The sequence below is a fragment of the Vespula vulgaris genome, chromosome 22 (assembly GCF_905475345.1).
Source record: "Vespula vulgaris chromosome 22, iyVesVulg1.1, whole genome shotgun sequence".
In the NCBI taxonomy this organism is placed as follows: Eukaryota; Metazoa; Arthropoda; class Insecta; order Hymenoptera; family Vespidae; genus Vespula; species Vespula vulgaris.
In genome coordinates, this window is record NC_066607.1 from 2598942 (window position 1) to 2617101 (window position 18160).

The 18160-nt window shown below is 29.8% G+C and overlaps 4 protein-coding genes across 13 annotated transcripts in view; 3 read left to right on the plus strand and 1 right to left on the minus strand.

Moving 5' to 3' along the window:
- The first annotated feature begins 418 nt into the window (after positions 1-418).
- On the plus strand, positions 419-4093 carry LOC127071566 (uncharacterized). 2 transcript variants are annotated; one of them, XM_051010990.1, is made up of 5 exons: positions 419-637; positions 1249-1595; positions 1734-1957; positions 2024-2255; positions 2329-4093. In XM_051010990.1, the coding sequence occupies exons 1-5, from the start codon at positions 609-611 to the stop codon at positions 2499-2501; spliced, it is 1005 nt and encodes a 334-aa protein (XP_050866947.1). In that variant the 5' UTR covers positions 419-608; the 3' UTR covers positions 2502-4093. The 2 variants fall into 2 exon arrangements, with proteins under 2 accessions (XP_050866947.1, XP_050866946.1); XM_051010989.1 differs by having other exon boundaries at positions 423-637; positions 1686-1957.
- Positions 4085-7385, minus strand: LOC127071561 (FGGY carbohydrate kinase domain-containing protein). 6 transcript variants are annotated; one of them, XM_051010976.1, is made up of 12 exons: positions 7252-7385; positions 7053-7189; positions 6420-6665; positions 6240-6351; positions 5921-6158; positions 5712-5836; positions 5440-5622; positions 5147-5354; positions 4923-5073; positions 4781-4855; positions 4430-4707; positions 4085-4354 (listed from the first exon to the last, which is right to left on the minus strand). In XM_051010976.1, the coding sequence occupies exons 2-12, from the start codon at positions 7098-7100 to the stop codon at positions 4264-4266; spliced, it is 1755 nt and encodes a 584-aa protein (XP_050866933.1). In that variant the 5' UTR covers positions 7101-7189; positions 7252-7385; the 3' UTR covers positions 4085-4263. The 6 variants fall into 6 exon arrangements, with proteins under 6 accessions (XP_050866933.1, XP_050866934.1, XP_050866935.1 ...); XM_051010977.1 differs by having other exon boundaries at positions 7053-7184; positions 7252-7267; XM_051010978.1 differs by lacking the exon at positions 7252-7385 and adding an exon at positions 6742-6846 and having other exon boundaries at positions 6938-7183.
- On the plus strand, positions 7384-9001 carry LOC127071578 (ribonuclease P/MRP protein subunit POP5). The gene is made up of 4 exons (XM_051011003.1): positions 7384-7559; positions 7658-7803; positions 7877-8046; positions 8126-9001. The coding sequence occupies exons 1-4, from the start codon at positions 7540-7542 to the stop codon at positions 8240-8242; spliced, it is 453 nt and encodes a 150-aa protein (XP_050866960.1). The 5' UTR covers positions 7384-7539; the 3' UTR covers positions 8243-9001.
- LOC127071551 (uncharacterized) overlaps positions 8750-18160 on the plus strand; it is a 28285-nt gene continuing 18874 nt past the window's right edge. For 2 of the 4 annotated variants that reach the window (XM_051010938.1, XM_051010937.1), the window contains exon 1: positions 10446-10892. In XM_051010938.1, coding sequence (XP_050866895.1) covers positions 10761-10892 — 132 coding nt within the window. In that variant the 5' untranslated portion in view covers positions 10446-10760. Of the gene's footprint in view, positions 9119-10445; positions 10893-13244; positions 13381-18160 lie in introns of those variants that run through there. The other 2 variants (XM_051010940.1, XM_051010939.1) reach the window with 2 other exon arrangements.

Here is an 18160-nt window from a genome sequence, read left to right on the forward strand (position 1 = left end):
GTCGTAGCTAACTGTAACAGGGGTAGAACTAACTAAAGGGGGACCGTGGTTAACTTTGCGACGACCAACTAACTTCGAGGGGCCGAAGCGAACTGTCTAGATGGTGCTCTAGATTGATTTTTTCGCCACCTACTGGTGATAAGAAAAAAATATTTAATTTAGCGGATGGTAAAACAGATAGCTACTTTACCATTAGTCATCAACGAAGAACTTTACTATTATTCAGTAATAAAGAAATTTTTACCGGAATAGAATTTAATATGTCCTTTTAACAGAAAATTATATATTGAAGCATCAGTTAACAGAACTAGAAATGGCATATCTTAAAAATATTAATTAAACAATTAGAAATAGGAAACAATCGAGTATAATTCATAAAAATAACACCAGACGGCGCATAGATCGAAGGGTAGTTAACTAACGCTATAGTTGGAGCTGATAGAAATCCCCTCTGTCCGGAGCAGACAGTAGTGGCTTTGATTATTTTTTTTCTGTTTTTCCTTTTTTTTCTTCTTACGTTTCATTTTGTTTGTATATTATGTTAAATTAAATTCTGTGGTGTATTTTTGCATAGTTACAAGTACATAATATAAGAGCGAATGTAAAAGATGAAAAATGCGAAAGTGAAAACGACAAGGTAACTATATACAGATTAGAAGCTTAGGATTGATCGAATACTTGTTGCATGTGAAGCGTGACAAACTGCATCTGTTTACATAAACTCTGTATTTTAATGAGATCTCTCTCTCTCTCTTTCTCTCTTGTTCACGATCACGTTTACGCAATATGATAAATTAGCAAGTCGATTAGCATATAGAGGAACAATAGTATTATGAATGAAATTCTTGGACCATGATTATGAATGACACTGTATTGATTTTTTCACCCCTATATTCCCTCTATCTTCACATAGCTTATAATACAAATACAATGGTATAGAAAAATTTGTACTTAAAAATCATAAATATATATAAAACTGATTTAATATCAGATTTATAAAATTGTTTTATTTCTTTGTAAATAATATATTTAATAATAATAATAATAATAATAATAATAATAATAATAATAATAATAATAATAATAATAATAATAATAATAATAATAATAATAATAATAATAATAATAATAATAATAATAATAATAATAATAATAATAATAATAATAATAATGAATTAAATATTTTCAATAAAAAATTGTTTATTTTAATATTTGTGAAATTTGAAATATATTTAAAATTTGTAACAGAGACTGTTCCGACCATTTTGGAGATCATGGAGGATATTTCGATGTTGTTGTACGTCCAATGTTGCAACAAGGTCACGAAGGAGAGCTATGCGGTTGGTTGAAAGAAATGAGTTTAATTCGTACTGTTTCAAATTGTCCTCATTTGGATTGTAAAGGAAGAAGTTTGGTTTGGAATCCTGCCAGGATAGTGGATAAATATAATTGGACTTGTCCTGATTGTACTAAAAAACAATCCATCAGAGAGAAGTCCTTCTTTTTAGGAATAAAATGTGATCTAAAGTTGTGCCTTCAATTGATATTAGGATGGTGTCAAAAGATTTCTTATGAGGATGCTGCCTCATATCTTGGTTAGTATTTCTAATAATTTTTTTCAATTGTTAATACCATATAAGTATAGTATAAAAAATATATCAAGAATTGTTATAATACATTTTCAGATATTAAAACTCATATAGTTAAGAAAGTATATGAAAGATGCGACGAAGTTTCAGAAACGTACGTGATGAGTCATCCGGAAGATTGGATCTTAGGAGATAAGAGTGCAATAGTGATCGTCGATGAATTTCCAGGGGGTTGTATGACTAGGAATTATATCGATACATGTACTAATAAAAAACGTAACAATAATTCTCATACTATAGTGTGTATGGCTGAAGCAAATACTTTGCCACCGCGTATGTGGCTACATATGATAGAAGCAATCCCAGAGGTAAAAAAGCTATTAGCTGAAGCAAAATATATTTTTATATTTTTTACATTAATATTACATTTTCAGCCGATCAAAATGGATAATGTAAAAAAAGATGTTAGTAAATGTAGTATGGTCGAAGAGGCCTTGAAAGAAATAACACGGCACACAGTACCTGGAAGTTATATTATAGCTAATAATAAAGCTCGTTGCTGTAGCTATGAATCATTATTAGAATTAAAGCAATATAAAGTTATTAGTGTTGAGCAATTACAAAAATTCGATCCCCCAGGAAAGTGTAAACTTCTTGAGAATTTGGGTAAATTCTTTTCTTATATTTTTTAAATATATTTTATTGCAAATGTATTTATTACATCATCTATTTCTTTAAGAAACTATTTGGCAAACAGGAGTAGAAATATGCGAAGAAATTCAAGAGACTACTCATTCGTTAGGCCAGCATATAATATCAAGGTATCTATGGAGACAAAGATTTGGCTCTTCACCTTCAACAGCATTTCAATATATGTTAAATCATATAGCTGAATGTTTTCGATTTACTTGAATTTGAACCATTTATCAATTCTATCGAATTTCGTCTTTTACATTATCATTGTTATTTCCCTTACTATTACTAATTTGGATATTACTGTTATACAGAAAACAAATTTTTTGGATAAATAATTAAAAGTTAACAGTTTTAGAATATATGGTAATAGTGTTTTAAGTATTATGGTCTGCATAGATTGTAATATAAAGCTGTAGGTTGTATAACTGTCTGTATAGATTGTAATGAAATAGCACAAAGTATTTTCTGAATAGGATAGTGAGAGATCGTATTTTTGACAAATTTTTACAATATTAACAGAAATATTTTTAGAATTGTAAAAAAAAAAAAGAAAACTTTATAAAATATTCTACCAGCACTTTAACACTATGGAGATAGTTATTCGCAAATTAATAATATATTTTATATAAAATGTTGTCTTATGGATAGTGCAAATTACTGTCATTCATGGTAAACACATGTGCTACATGTCTTCCAATTTATTTTTTGGAATCTTGTACATTAAATTGTATCTTTAAAATTGTTGACATCTTATAGCTATATATCATTATACAAGATTAAAAAATTATCTTTATTTCGATTAAGTCATAGATTATATTTTTAAGTGTGTAATGTTCCAATGATATTTATCATTTTGATTTAACATATTATCATAGATACAGTCGGTGATTTTGTACAGACTCCATCAGAAGACTGATGATGTTGACAGTAATGGAATATTTCCAGATACTTTAATACACTGATACGAAATACATTATTGCTTTTTTTAATTCATGTATACATTTTTTTTTTATTAATGCTCGTGTGCATCGGTAAAAGGAAAAGTATCTTAAAAGATTTTCAGTTTAAACGTACGAAGTATCACTTTAATTAAGATATGAAATATTTTGATATTCCAGAAAAAATATAAAAGAGAGTGCAGTCAGTATCAATGACAAAAATATTATCGACAATCTTTCTTGTAATTAAACTTGAATCTGACGTAATATTTTTTATGAACATAAGTAGCATCATATCCAAAGCGTTTTACCAGTATTATAACAAATATAATTGTACAAGCAGGATAATAACCAGAAAAATCATAGGTTCTTGGATTAAGTTGTGAATGAAGTAATTTATACGAAGAACTATTATTGTGATAGAAAAAAAAAAAATTATTGCTTATATTCCTATTGATTTTTCATATTCTATATTTATTTCAATTTTTGTTTTAGTAAAGATTTAAATCTTTACAAACAAATCCTTTTCAATTTGTACGAAACAAGTAATAATCATTTAATTTGTGAAAACGTAAAGCATGAAGATTCACTGAATTCTACCAAAGTGTGTTACTTTTTAGACTTGTATAATGATATTAGAGACGCCTATTCTTACTACTCGATATTTTATAAATAAAATGTTCTTATTAAGGAACTTTTGATATTTTTTCAAAGATGAAATCTGTAGCAATACTATTATGATTATATTTTCTACTATATAAATGAATAAGTATATAGAAATGTATTAAAAACTGTTAAGCACATGATAAGCACATATTCTTTATATTATAAACTGTAATTTGTGATAAAAATAAATATAACTATATTATATTCTATATATTTCTTTTTACATGTAAGTACAAAATATCTATAAAGATCTGCACATAATACATATATATATATGTATTTTTTTTTTTTATATACGATATATATTACTTACATACTTATTTTAAATAGCAATAATGCTATGTATGAAATATTATTAATAGATAATATATAAATCAGGTACTTATCTCTTCATTCATAAATTTATCATAATCTCTCTGATCTTGAACCATCCTTTTAAAAACTTCGTATTTTCGTAAATGATATCTACAACGAAAAAAAAGTTTTGCAACTAAAAAATATATCCAAGACCAAAATAAGTGATGAGTTATAAAAACTCACTTGTAACATTCTGTTTGAGGTTGAATAACTTTTGCTTCACCTCCCATTGACTTTATAGCAGCATTCATAGAAACAAATTCCCCTGCTGCATACGATCCGAGAATAGCTGCACCTATCAAAACTGATTCTTTTTCTAAAGGACAAAGTACAGGTAAAGCCAACACATCAGCTTGAATTTGAACAAACAACGGATTCTGACTGAGACCACCGCAAATTAATATACTTTCGATTTCATAACCAGCCACTAGCAAAGTTTCCAAAATATATTTCGTACCATACTGAAATAAAAAAATAATATAAATTACAATTATTGGATTAAATATGTTTGTAAAATTAAATTTTATACTGTACCGTTAACGCTTGTATCGTAGCTAGATATAATATTGCTAAGTTTTCTTCATCCACTGATAAGGACAGACCTGAAACCTGATTTAAAAAATTATATGAATTATTATATTATAGTAAAAATATAAATTATTCTTAAATTATCTACCATTCCCTTAAGCGTTGGATCAGCAAGTGGAGAACGATTACCGTGGAAATCTGGCCAAACATGAACGTATTTTGTTAAATAGGATACATTTTTTACATTTTTTTTATTTGCCATAGTTTGCAATAATGCGGATAAATATTGTTGAATGTGTCTGAAATAAATAATGTTATTATTATATCTGCATATAATACATATATGTACATTAGTCACGTTTCGGAAATTACGTATTTTTCTCTAAAGACTTAAGGATTTTAGGAGTAGCAGGATGTGTGTCAATCACATGGTCAAGTAATTTTCCAGTTGCGCTTTGACCACCTTCATGAAGCCATAAGCCAGGAATCATAGCACTATAATAAGGTCCCCAAATACCATTAATAAATATTTTATTTTCATTTACAGCCATGTGACATGTTGATGTACCACATATAAGTGCTGCAATTTTATAAAAAATCTTGTTTATCTTTAAAATAAAATATATAAATACATGTTGAATTTTTTAACTTAATATTTTACATACCCAATCTGCTAGTTAACTTATTAGATATACCAGGAACTGTACAACCTATCATACCAAGTCCACCAGCATGTGCGTCAATAAGGGAAGTACCTACCGCCGTTCCCTTTAAAAGTCCTAATTCTGATGCTGCTTGTGCGGATAATCCTTGACCAACTGGTTCTCCAGGTTCTTGTACTTTATTACCTTTAGAAAAATGATATTTTCATTTATCATATAACAGTATGAGAATTTAATATAATATTATATGAGAGATTATAGACAATCAATAATACCTATTTTAGTCCAATTATTTCTTTTAAGATCTTGTAAACCAATTTGATTAAAAAAATCTTCCTTCCAACCATTTCCATTTGGTTCAGCATAATAATTCCACTTACAAACCAAAGAACATAAGGATCTATAAATATGAAAAAAAAAAAAACATACATACACACGTAAGAATCTTTATAACACATTGATTAAGAAAAAATAATATCATTACCTCGATTCAGAATTAGTTGCTTTCCAAGTAAGAAAATCTGGAAGATCAAAAAGTAACGCAGCGCGATTCCAAGATGAAGGTAAATTGTTTTTAAGCCATAGCATTTTAGGAGTTTGCATTTCTAAAGAAACTTTCCCACCTACGTAAGAAAGTATATCATGCCCAAGATTATTAATAAAATCTGCTTCTTTATGAGCTCTATGGTCCATCCACATTATAACATTTTGTTTATCTTTTCCTATAAATATTATTTATGAATAAAAAATGTCATTTATAAATGTGTACTTAACTTTATCTAATGGTCTAATTATTTTTTTACCTGATGGGCTAACGCTAACTGGTAATCCATTTTTGTCTATGGCTACTAAAGAACAAGTAGCATCAAATCCAATACCTTTAATATTGTTAATTGAAGTACCTTCTATAACTGTCTATAAAAAAAACATAAAGTACTACTTAAAAATATAAGGATTTAAAATTATTAATAGCAATTATTTACCTTTACTACTTTACAGACAGCAGTCCAAATATTATCAGAAGATTGTTCATAAAAATCTTGAGCTGGATGAAAAATCTCAAGAGGGCATATTGCAAGTTTTATAATTTTTCCATTTAAAGAAACTAATGCAGCTCTTGCACTTCCAGTTCCTACATCAACGCCCACAAAATAGTTCATGATTTTATTCCTCAAATGTCTGTACTTAAGAATAGTGTATTGTTCATTAGTAAAAGCCAACTGAATGTTCTGTACAAAGAAGAATCATTATGAATTTTAAGCAATGACTTATACTTATCAGTTGAAAGAAGTATGCTCTAATCACATATTTAGATTTTAATGCCATATGACCCTGAGATAATGCTGACCTCAGTAAAATATGAACTAGGAAGTTATACAATTGAAAACTAAATCATAATGTAATGTATCACTGCAAAAATATCAACTGCTATAATTAGAATATTTTTTTTTAATTCAACAAAACTTTAATAAATAATTAACACTATTAAAAATCATACAACCTATATTATACACTGGAGTAAACATGCAAACATCATTATTTATTCACATCTTATCAAAGTAAAATTTAATGTGACTTATGTTTGACTTAAGATATGTTACGTGTATTTAACTCACTTTCAAGATAAGATATGAGTGGCGTTTACGTAGTGAACAGTTATGCATCACTGCATAAAAAATTGATATTCTCTACATGTTACCTTGACTCTCAATCACATCTTTATCATGGCTTATTTCCTTCGTTATTTTCTGTACTGAATAATTTAATTTTATTAATAATATATAAAGAAAAATTTTCAGACAAAATGTTACTTACAATAAAAATTTTACATGAACGTATTACAGATGTAAAAATAATTATTCCAATACAATGCTTTCAACTAAAATGGGTTTACTATCGCACGTTCTCTAAGCAGCCACGTGTGCAATAAGCATGTGCGCCTGTTATTGACCTAACCATTAAACAATTTAAAACAACAGTTGAAGTTTCTTATGTTTAGAAATAAGCATAACAACATAAATAAAAGTGATCATTATACTTAATAAACTCTATTATATGTGTGACATATATTATATTTAAAGATATAAATATATAACATTTATAATGGTGCGTTTTAAAAACAGGTAAATAAATGTACTTAATAGGTTAGGTATATAAATAAGACTTTATTCTTAAAATAAATTCGATTTATTACATAGTAACAATATCTTTTACATTTCAGGTATATTACGATTGAAATAATACCTAAAATTGAAAATAACAAAGTTTTAACATTGAGAACTGCTGCATTACAAAACGCTATTCAAGCAAAAGTTCAACAATTATATGGAGATTTTGGATCGGCTGCAATAAAAGTTGGATTTCAAGGTAATCCATATAATAATCAATGTTACATATGTCTGTAATGATTTATATACAAAATCAATCTTTTTTATTGCAGCAAAATATTGTAATGCACAAACAAAAATAGCACTTATCAAAAGTAGGCATGGACCTCATAAATTTATATTAAATTGCATTCCATTGCTAAGTGATATCGATGGTCGAGCTGTAACAGTAAATATTCTTTATGTCGGTGCAACTATAAAACATTGTTTTATTTTTATAAGAGTAAGTTTATATTTATGAAGAAGTTTGATGTAAAACGTGTATAAAACAAATTCAAGCGTTATTGTTGTATCTTTTTTAGACATACCAGCAGAAGAAGTTGGAAAAAATGTGGGATACTTTTAGAAATGATAATGAAAGAAGAGAAATGCAAAAAGCGTTGATGCAATTGACAACATCTATGAAAGTTTTTAGATAATATTGAATTAATTAAAAATATTTATTGATATATTAAAGATAGATTTGTATTGCTTGTTTCTTTAAAAAAAATTCTTTAAAAATACACTTGATAATCTTAATCATAATTCAATAATTAAAATTATATATATATATCCATGCATACGTACATATATATAAGACTTTCTTAGAATCGATCGAATTAATACGTCAGATTTACATTTGAAACGTAAAGAAATAAGCACAAAAAATTCTACAAATGATTATGCGATGGAAACGTATTGAAAAAAAAATAAATAAAATGAAATAAAATAAAAAACAAAGGAAACATTAAGTGGAAAGAAAATTTGCAAGGATTTTGAAAAGTGGCGCTGCTGACGCATCTTTTAACTTCGTATAGAAAAACAGCGCGTAATTCAAATTCAATGGGAATCTCGTTCCAGCGTTGGTTGCAAGCAATCTATGGTGGGAGAAGGGGGTGTTAGCGTATAGGGCTGGTTGGTGATCGCCGGCAGTCGTCGCTGCGGCGTTGCTGCAGTTTGTACAACGAACTTTAAGAAGTTATCAGAGAACGGAGAAGCACGACACGACGATAGAATCCGGTGGTGCTTCCATATAAATCTCGTATTATAATAAATATATATCGCAATTACGTGTTATCGTTGGTGTTGTTTCCTTATTCGTAAAAACAAAAAGCATACACAAACTTTGTATAAATAAACATCGAACGAAGCGGACAAGGACCAAACCAAAACTATTTTTTTCTCTCAAAGAAAGAAGAGTCCTGTACACGAATAACGACAAAGCCTCTTTACTTCTTCGTGTCGAAGTGAAATCAGTCGAAGGAAAACCGAGGGAGAGTGTACATGGATTAGGAGAACGAATAAATTTTCGTACAGTAAGTTTTAAATCTATATAACCAATATTATTTCTTTCGATGTCGTTCGTGTAGTAGACTAGCTTATCGATTTCGGTCGTACGGGCTCGTCGTGCGAACGAGCGAACGAACGAACGAACGAACGAACAAACGTACGAACGAATGAATGGATGGATGAATAGTTGTCTAGTTTCCCCTTTTCAAGAAAGAAATTATCGTCCCTCGTTCTTCTAGACAATCATTGGTATCGATCGAACGGTTTCCCCTAACTGTCGAATTTTCGAATCTCCCATTGGTCGAATGATAAGTGAAAACAATTTTATTATTATTATTATCATCGCTATTATTATTATTCGTATTTTTTCGTCTCGATAAAAAGAGAACGGATTTACATAGATTTTTCGTTGTTTCGTTGTCGAATGATATCGAGAGAAGAGGTTAATTTTTTAAGTTTGATTTCGAAGTCTAGCCATTTTGTTACAGTTTATCCGTTTTTGAGAAAACATGGCGCAAGGCGCAATCCTTTCTTACTTAACTTAAAAAGCTCGTTGTGACGTCACTGTTCTTTTTTTTTTATTTTACTTTTTTTTGTATCAAAAATTTTGAAAGATATTTTTTAAAGATTTCTTCGAGCTCGATGTAGAGTTGACATTATTTATCGACACAGATCGAAACGTTAAATAAAAATGTTCGATTTCATACTTCGACATCGCGAAAGATATTGTTGTAATTTTTTATGTTCGAAATAAACTCGTTCTTATCGCGTAAAAGAAGGTAAGAAACGACTTTAATGCTTGACAATAACATTTTAACACGCTTCCATTGTATTATACAAATCGTTTATAATCGAGTCGTTTTGTTGGTCGAACGAAATCGTTTCGTGCGAGTTACGTCGTTTAATACAACACATATACATATACATATATACATATATAATATAATACATATACAGAATTTCGTAAGTAGACTGGACCACAATACATATAGCACGCTCGATTTAGGTCAATCGTTCTTTGAACGTTTTTCTTTTTTTACATTTTGAATAAGACGAAAAAAAGCAACATTAAACAATCGAATTTTCACGAATAATTTTTTGTAACATCTACGATTACGCTGAATTTAATTGGAACATTCAATTCTATATTTAGACCCGATTTCTAATACGTTTATGAATTCCATTGTTTTATTTAAGTACAAATAAAATAATTCGAACTGACGGTTGTAATTACAAATCTTTTTTTTTTCTCTCTTTTTTTTCTCGAATAATTTTTTGTTACATTTTCGACGATGAGATTGAATTTAATTAAAACGTCGAATTTAATATTTACACTCGGTTTCTAAGCCATCTAATATCAAAGACAAATTTCATTATTTTACAAGTACAAATTTCAGTTGTATATTTATCACCGCTCGTAAAAACATAGTGCGTATCCTACAGTCTGTGTAAACACGTGTCACCCCTGGAACCAAAACTAAGTTATCTCTTTCTCTCTCTTTCTCTTTTTTTTCTCTGTTTCTATCTATCTATCTCTCTGTTTGTCGACATTGAAAGGAAGAATACGGGCGAGTAGTTTTACGCAGCCTTTGAAAACTCACAGTCGCTCTTCGGTACTCGAACCAACTCGAGAAACGTAGTTACTATTAAAATGTAAAACGTACTTACATGATTTTATCGTTATATCGTATATATTTCTGTGTGCCTAAATATGGAAAACACCAAGCAACGGAGGAAATCTCTCGAAGAAAAAGCCAACTTTGGAAAGCCTGCTTTCGTGATAATAACATAACCTACGAGGTGATATAATATTAAAATAATTTCTATTTCTTTATATTTTTCTTTCTTTTTCGTTGAGAATATTTTCTAAGATCGTAGATTATTTTAGATATCTATCTTAATAAAATCTAATCTATAATCTAATAGTAACTTTGAACTATCTTATGTAAAGCATCCCGTTTATTTATTTATTTTTTAATTAACAGTAGGAAATTTAATAGATAAAATTGACATTTTAATTATAGGTACCAATGAATGAAATCTAATCGTTCTTTGGTAACAATATAGTAACTTTGAACTTTCTTATATATAACACTTTGTTTATTAATTTATTTTTTAATTAGAAGTATGAAATTTAATAGACCAAACTAAGATGCAGATTATTTCATTATAGATATCAAAGAATGAAATCTTATATCTTTGGTAATAATATAGAAATTTTGATCTATCTTATATATAACATTTTGTCTATAAATTTATTCTTTAATTAAGAGTATGAAATTTAATAGAAAAAACTCAGACGCAAAGAATTTTATTATAAGTACTAATGAATGAAATCAAATCTTTCTTTGGTAACAATGTACTAATTTTGGACTACCTTATGTATAACATTTCCTTTATTGATTTACTTTTTAATTAGAAATATTAAATTTAATTGACAAAACTCAGCCAAGGAGAACTTCATTATGTAGATGAATGAAATCTAATATCTTTGGTAATAATATAGTAATTTTGAATTACATTATATAAAACATTTCCTTTACTAATTTAATTAAGAGTATGCAATTTAGTAAACATAACCTAAATATAGACCTATAAAATTTAATCTTTGCGGTAACATTATGTTAACCTATTTATAACAGTTTATTTATTTATTAATTCTTTAATTAACATACTATAAAATTTAGTATAACGAAATAATGATATTATTCAACGATATATAACTTATAATTAGTATTTAGTTAAATTGTTGGTTATTTAAAAAAAGAACATTGATTAGAAGAAAATGTAAAACTTCCACTTGAACGATTAATGAAGGGGAACTCTTGAACCGATTTGAACGTCCATCGAGGAGATACACGGAAATATCGATTTGTTCGCTCTCTAACGTATCTATGTATGTATCTAATCCTCCCACGCGTTTCCCGTCTCTTTACAACTTTCCTGCGACATCTTCGAATACGTGTTCCTTAAATAGGAATATATATACCTCTGCGAATTAATAACAACGTTATCCTTATGAAAGAATCGAAAAATGCATGCGTTGAATTTATAAAATTGTTCAAGATTTATTATATCTACGTATATACTGAATTTTTTTTTTCAGCATTAATATATTACTTATTCTACTATACATTATTATATTATATACTATATCATACTATATTACTTTTTTTTTGCATTAAAATATTACTTACTCTAGTATAATTATATTATACTATTTGTAAGTAAAACTTTTTAAAAACGATAAGTTCATAATAAAATGAAATAAAATTTACATGATTTAAAAATTACATGATGTTCTACGAAAGAATGATATTATCGTATATATTTAAAATAGAAGAAAAAAGATATATATAAAAAGAGTGTATTTATTTACTTCGCAAATTATTCTACCGTCTTCGTGTTTACGTTCTTCTTTCTCTCTCTCTTTTTCTTTCTTTTGCAGAATAATAAACAATTCAGGACGTCCGTATCTGGTTATGATATTTTTAAAGTACATAAAACATTGTGTTCGTAGCAGACGTATTTCATTACGTGAGATTCTTAAATCTCATATTTTTCTTTTCCTTTTTTTTTCATCGTTTATTTCGAACCAAACAGCTTCCTTTACAAATATTCGGGAAATAGGACACACCTACACATATACATATACTATAGGTAAAGATGAACGTTGCATAATTCGATGGAAGTCAAATTATTCGCGTTATAAAATCGTTTATTTCGTAAATGAGTTCGGATCAACAAACAATAAAATTGTTTCTTCACGGTACTCCCTTTTACGTAACAAGGATCTTTTAGTCGAGCGTAAAAATATGGAAAATTATTTGGTTATATGATTGAGATATGCATGCGCTAAATAAATTGTCGTTTTATCGAACAAAGGATCATTCATTTGTTCATTGCTCTTTGTACATTTGCTTTTATATATGTTTATATATATATAATATATATACATTTTTTCGTATATGTTTTTTGTTCGAGAGACAGTACGTATTTTTATATATTTAATATATTTAGATAAAAAACTAATCACGTTATCATAATTCCGTTTACTTATTAAATTATTACGCATTATATTAATTAATACATTTGTAATTTTGTAAGACTATTAGCATTTAAAGATCAAATTTGTACTTTACATTTTTATAGACATGCTGAGAGAAATAGAGAGATAGATAGAGGGAGAGAGAGAGACTTGGCGTTGGTGAGGTCGAAAGGAAATGAACTTTCGCACGAATTCCGATAATTTCTCCCTCGTGGGTGAAAGACCCATCCGGAAATACATGTATGTATATACGTATGTAGGTGTATATCTATATGTGTGCTTGTGTATGTAAACGAGACACGCCTACACGCATGTACTATTGAGACAAGAAAAGCAAACGTAGAGATTAGAATGATTCGAACTAGGTAGGGTCGAGGTTAATGGATCCTTCTATTATTACTATTATTATTATTATTTTTTTTTTAATATCTCGAATTCTCGACGATAGAGTGTAGGTGCGTAAAAGTAAAACTTTAAAGAAGAAGAAAACAATAAAAATTAAAAAAAAAACTATCTATATGCTGGAGAGAGATTTGCTTCTCATTCTCCATACTTTCGTCGATTATGCGTATCCTAAAAAAGAAAAAAAGAAAAAAAAACTACATACATACTTTCTTCGCATTAACGCGAAAGTCGTACGTACGATTTCCTTCGATTATTCTACGAGAATACATCTATCTAGAGTGAAGAAAAAAAAAAAAAAAAATAGAAAAAAAGGAAAAAGAAAAAGAAGCATGAGAGCCAGTGGCCCAATAAAGATCTCTAATGTTCCATAGTTTTATAAATGCGAATAATACATACACGAAATACTTTCGAATTTCCTGGCATGAAATGAACGCGTGAAATTCCGACAGTTTTTTCGCTTTTTTTTTTTGTCTTAATCCATCTATTATATCTAATTATCTTTCTTTATAATATTCACACGATTGGGTGGCGTAGAAAAACTTGGAAATATTCGAACTCTTACGAACTTCTCCATTAAAAAAGTTATCGGTTCGAAGGCGTTGATTTTTTAAAAAGGCATGTTAGGAAAAAAGAAAATAAGGAAGAAGAAAAAAGAAATTAAAGAAACAAACAAATAAACAAACGATCAAAAAAGAAAACAGGCGACTAATTAATATCAGTTACGTATTAGCTGTTAACTGTATATCGCGTTTAATCCTTTCACCGCTGACTACACATATAAATACATATATTCTTGACTACAAGATGTTTGCATATTAGATATTAATATCTTCCATTTATTAATTGATTTCAATTTAACATTAATTCCTAATTTCAGAGATGATATCATAATCCCTTGAAGCTCGAACGTATTCCAACTTAACATTTTCGATAAGAAGGAAAGAAAAAGAATAAGAAAGGAAAAAAAAGAAATCGAATCCTTGTAAAACTTTACGGTTTCAATATGGCGTATACGCACTTCACAGAACGTATTATTACGGTTTCAGCAGTGAAAGGGTTAATCTACTTTCCAGAAAAGTTTCGATTCAACACGTGAAAGTATCGCGTTCGATATCTATTATACTCGTTATAAGGGGAAAAAAAAAAATTCCAAACGAGGAGAAAAAAATAATTTCTATATACCAAAAGAACTCGTCCCACGAATCGTTTCGTTCAGTTTTCCTTCGTTTTTCGTTAATAAATCAAGATGTCTCCCAAATACTGCTTTTTTCTTTTCTTTTTTTCTTCTCTTTAATAATTGATCAAGATACCTATTTAACGATTAATCGAAATTGTATTTCGTGCGTGTCGCTTTGAAATCCAAAACTCATGGGAGAAAACTCATCAACGAGAGAAACGTTTAGGGTATAGATCGAGGGCTGGCTCGCAGTATTGCCGACGAACGTTTCGCTCATTCTCGCCAAGTTATATTTGCTCCCTCGAGTCATTTATCTCCGCCTACGATCTAACTTTGTATTCTCGCGGAATGTGCAAGAGTTTTGGAGTAAATATTTTTTTTCTTTCCTTTTCTTTTTTTTTGTTTTTTTTTTTTTTCGTTTTTGTTTGTATATATTTTTCTTTTTTCTATCTCTTTTCGTATTTTTTTTTCTTCCCTCTGCATACAATTCCTTGCTTATCGTCAGCGATCTTTTTTTGAAATAAGATTTTAACACGCGGGTAATGCTATTCGATAATATCCAATTTTCTTTGTTTACAACACTGTTATTATTTTATAATCGTTTTTCTCTTTTATGTTACGATGGATGTAATCAAGTAGTATATACTCTCCGTCGTGATATAAATTATAATTAAATAAAATTTTAATCTGGATCGAAGGAAAGTAGTAAGAGTTACAAAGAAATTACAACGAACAGACATAAATACAGATTTTTGCATTAATAATATATATTTATATATATTTTCATACACATATGTATGTACGTAGGTATATTCGTAGATATATGTGCATGACTTGCAAACAAGAGAGAAAGAGAGAGAAAGAGAGATTTCGACAGAAAATTTACAAATTCACTCTCTGTAGATTTCGCTGTAGTTGCGAACGGGTCAAACCGAGAGGCAGCTTGCGTCGAGAATGATTTTAACGAGACGGTAAATATATCCGCGCGCAACACGGCCGGATTTCGAGCGAGAGATGCAAGAGAGAGAAACGAGAGAGAAAGAGAGAGAGAAAGAGAAAGAGAGAGAAAGAGAGGGGTCCTGACTAATCCGAGCCATGCGGCTGCTATGGTGCAAAAGAAGGGAGACTCTGGATGGATCGCATTGCTCTTTCTCTCTCTCTGTCCCTCTCTCTCTTTCTCTCTCCCTTTCTCCCTTTCTCTCTCCCTCCCTCTTTCTTTTAATGGCACTTTGCACGAGCAAACTCTGCTGGAGATATTAAGTCGAACACGAATCAATCCCAAAATTTTTACCAAAATACGTACTCTCAGATCATCAATCTTATTTACGAATACTCTCGAAAATTTTTTTTCGAAATCGTTTCCATTCGTAAAATCGAAGAAAAAATTGATCGTTTTCTCTTTCTTTCTTTCTTCCTTTTTTTATACGTAATATATATAAAAATTATTTCAACCAACAAGTTCTATCTTTTTTTTTCAATTTCGTTGTTCTAATCCGAATCTGAAATATTAATTGTCCTCAGATTAATGAAGAGGAAAGAGAGAGCGTTAACGTTTAAAAGAACGAAAGTTAAGAATAAAAATCTTTTTATAACGAAGACAAATATCGAATATTTTCTAGGAAAGATTCGTCTAGAAGTATCGAGTTTGATTTCTTTATTTTTCTTTTTCCTATTTTTTCTTTTGAATGAAGTTTTTCGAGAAGAGTTCCTTTAGATTTCGACGAAAAAACTTGTTAGGATGTAGAGTGGTACGTTAAAAGGCCGGCAGTTCGGCGAAAGAAAATAAAAAAAAATTCGAATAATCCCGTTAAGGTTTTATCGTTGCTTTTGCAAGGGAACAGGATCGACAGAGGGTCGGTCATGTAGGAGGGGAGGCGTCGCAAATAGATTTATCTCACTCCGGCGATTCCCTTGCCAAGTGCCACGTGGCTCTCTCTCTTTTTCTCTCTCTTTCTCTCTCTCTTTCTCTCTCTCTCTCTCTCTCGTATCTCGATCGGGATCATTCGCAGGAGGGGGTGCTCCCCTTTGAAGCACATGTGTCGTCATTGAGTCATCGAACGCACGCCAAGCAGCTTTTGCGCTTGTTTAATGTTCGTTCTTGCCCTTTCCCTCTCCTTCCCTCTCTCCTACCCTCTTTTCTTTCTCCCTCCCTCCCTCCCTCCCTCCTTCCTCCTCTCTTTCTCTTTCTTTCTCCATGGCATCGTATTATAAATGTATGAAAGTGGCAAGCAATTGCGTTCGACTCGAGAAACTGAAAGAAAGGTTCTCGAAGAAGAAGGAAAGAAGAAATATTGCAGAATAAGATATATATAATAATTCTAAGAATTATTATGCCTCGTTATTAATTAAAAGGATCGAGGAAAAAAGAAGGAAAGAAAATAATTCATTCCAAAACAAAATTCATTGCGATCTATTGACGATTACGTATATATAATTTATTTTGGAGTAGAGAAAGTGGGGTAGAAGGGCGAAGGGACGAAAATAAAAAAAAAAAATTGCAGAGTAATATTCCAAGAATTATTCGTCGTTGTTAAATAACATTGGGAGAGAGAGAGAGAAAGAGAGAAAAGTGAAGATGGAGAAGACAGGAAGGAAAAAAAATGAGGTAAAATAATTTATCGCAACATAATTCGTTGGGATCCTTTTAATAACGGGATGAAGTTTATTTCGGAGAGTGATATCATCGTTGGCCTCCTTAACCCGATGTCTCGTACGTTACAACGTTTACAAAACGTTTACAACGTAACACGGTAACGTAATATTTATTACCTACTGCTAAATTTATCTATGTACATGTATATGTACGTATGCATGTAGGTACATACACACGTACGTACGTTGTATTTCCGAAGCTCCCTTTATTACTGACTAATACGATCGAGAATTTTCATTCTACGTGCTCTACGTTAATAATATATCAAGATACGAGTAATATAATTTTATGTAACATAGGTATGTAGATATGTATATATGTATATATATATAGATATATATCGTAAAGGAACTTGATAATTTTGCTATAGTAACTAGAGTGCAAAAGCTCGATTCGAAGCTTACCACGAGAGGTCACCGATCCCTCTCCCACCTTTCCTTTTTCACTTCTCCTACAAATAAACACCTAGCATTACTGCTCTCTATCTCAGTCTTTCTCTCTCACTCTCTCTTTCATAGTCTCTACTATGCGTCTGTTTCTCTCTATCTCTTTCTATATTCGTCTGTTTGTTTTTCTTTCTGTCCCTGTCTGTCTTCCTATTTATCTTTCTCTTTGTCTACCTATTTAACTATCCCTATCTTATATTTTTTGGCTTTATTTGGCTACTGTCTATCTGTCTATCTTTCTTTCTCTTCTTTCTCTCTCTCTCTCTCTCTCTCTCCTTCTCTGTCAATTTATCTATCTGTCTATCTTCTTCTCATTCTTTATCTCTCTCTTTGAGAAAT

Excerpts from the sequence above, each read along its gene's own strand:
- LOC127071566 (XM_051010989.1), top strand. The coding sequence starts at position 609 with ATGAAAAATGCGAAAGTGAAAACGACAAG. Across the intron at positions 1,596-1,685 it reads GGATGCTGCCTCATATCTTG|ATATTAAAACTCATATAGTT; the intron begins GTTAGTATTTCT and ends ATACATTTTCAG. Across the intron at positions 2,256-2,328 it reads TAAACTTCTTGAGAATTTGG|AAACTATTTGGCAAACAGGA; the intron begins GTAAATTCTTTT and ends TATTTCTTTAAG.
- LOC127071561 (XM_051010976.1), bottom strand. The coding sequence starts at position 7,100 with ATGCATAACTGTTCACTACGTAAACGCCACTCATATCTTATCTTGAAA. Across the intron at positions 5,623-5,711 it reads AAATAATTGGACTAAAATAG|GTAATAAAGTACAAGAACCT; the intron begins GTATTATTGATT and ends ATTTTTCTAAAG. Across the intron at positions 4,856-4,922 it reads ATCCAACGCTTAAGGGAATG|GTTTCAGGTCTGTCCTTATC; the intron begins GTAGATAATTTA and ends TTTTTAAATCAG.
- LOC127071578 (XM_051011003.1), top strand. The coding sequence starts at position 7,540 with ATGGTGCGTTTTAAAAACAG. Across the intron at positions 7,560-7,657 it reads ATGGTGCGTTTTAAAAACAG|GTATATTACGATTGAAATAA; the intron begins GTAAATAAATGT and ends TTTACATTTCAG. Across the intron at positions 8,047-8,125 it reads ATTGTTTTATTTTTATAAGA|ACATACCAGCAGAAGAAGTT; the intron begins GTAAGTTTATAT and ends TATCTTTTTTAG.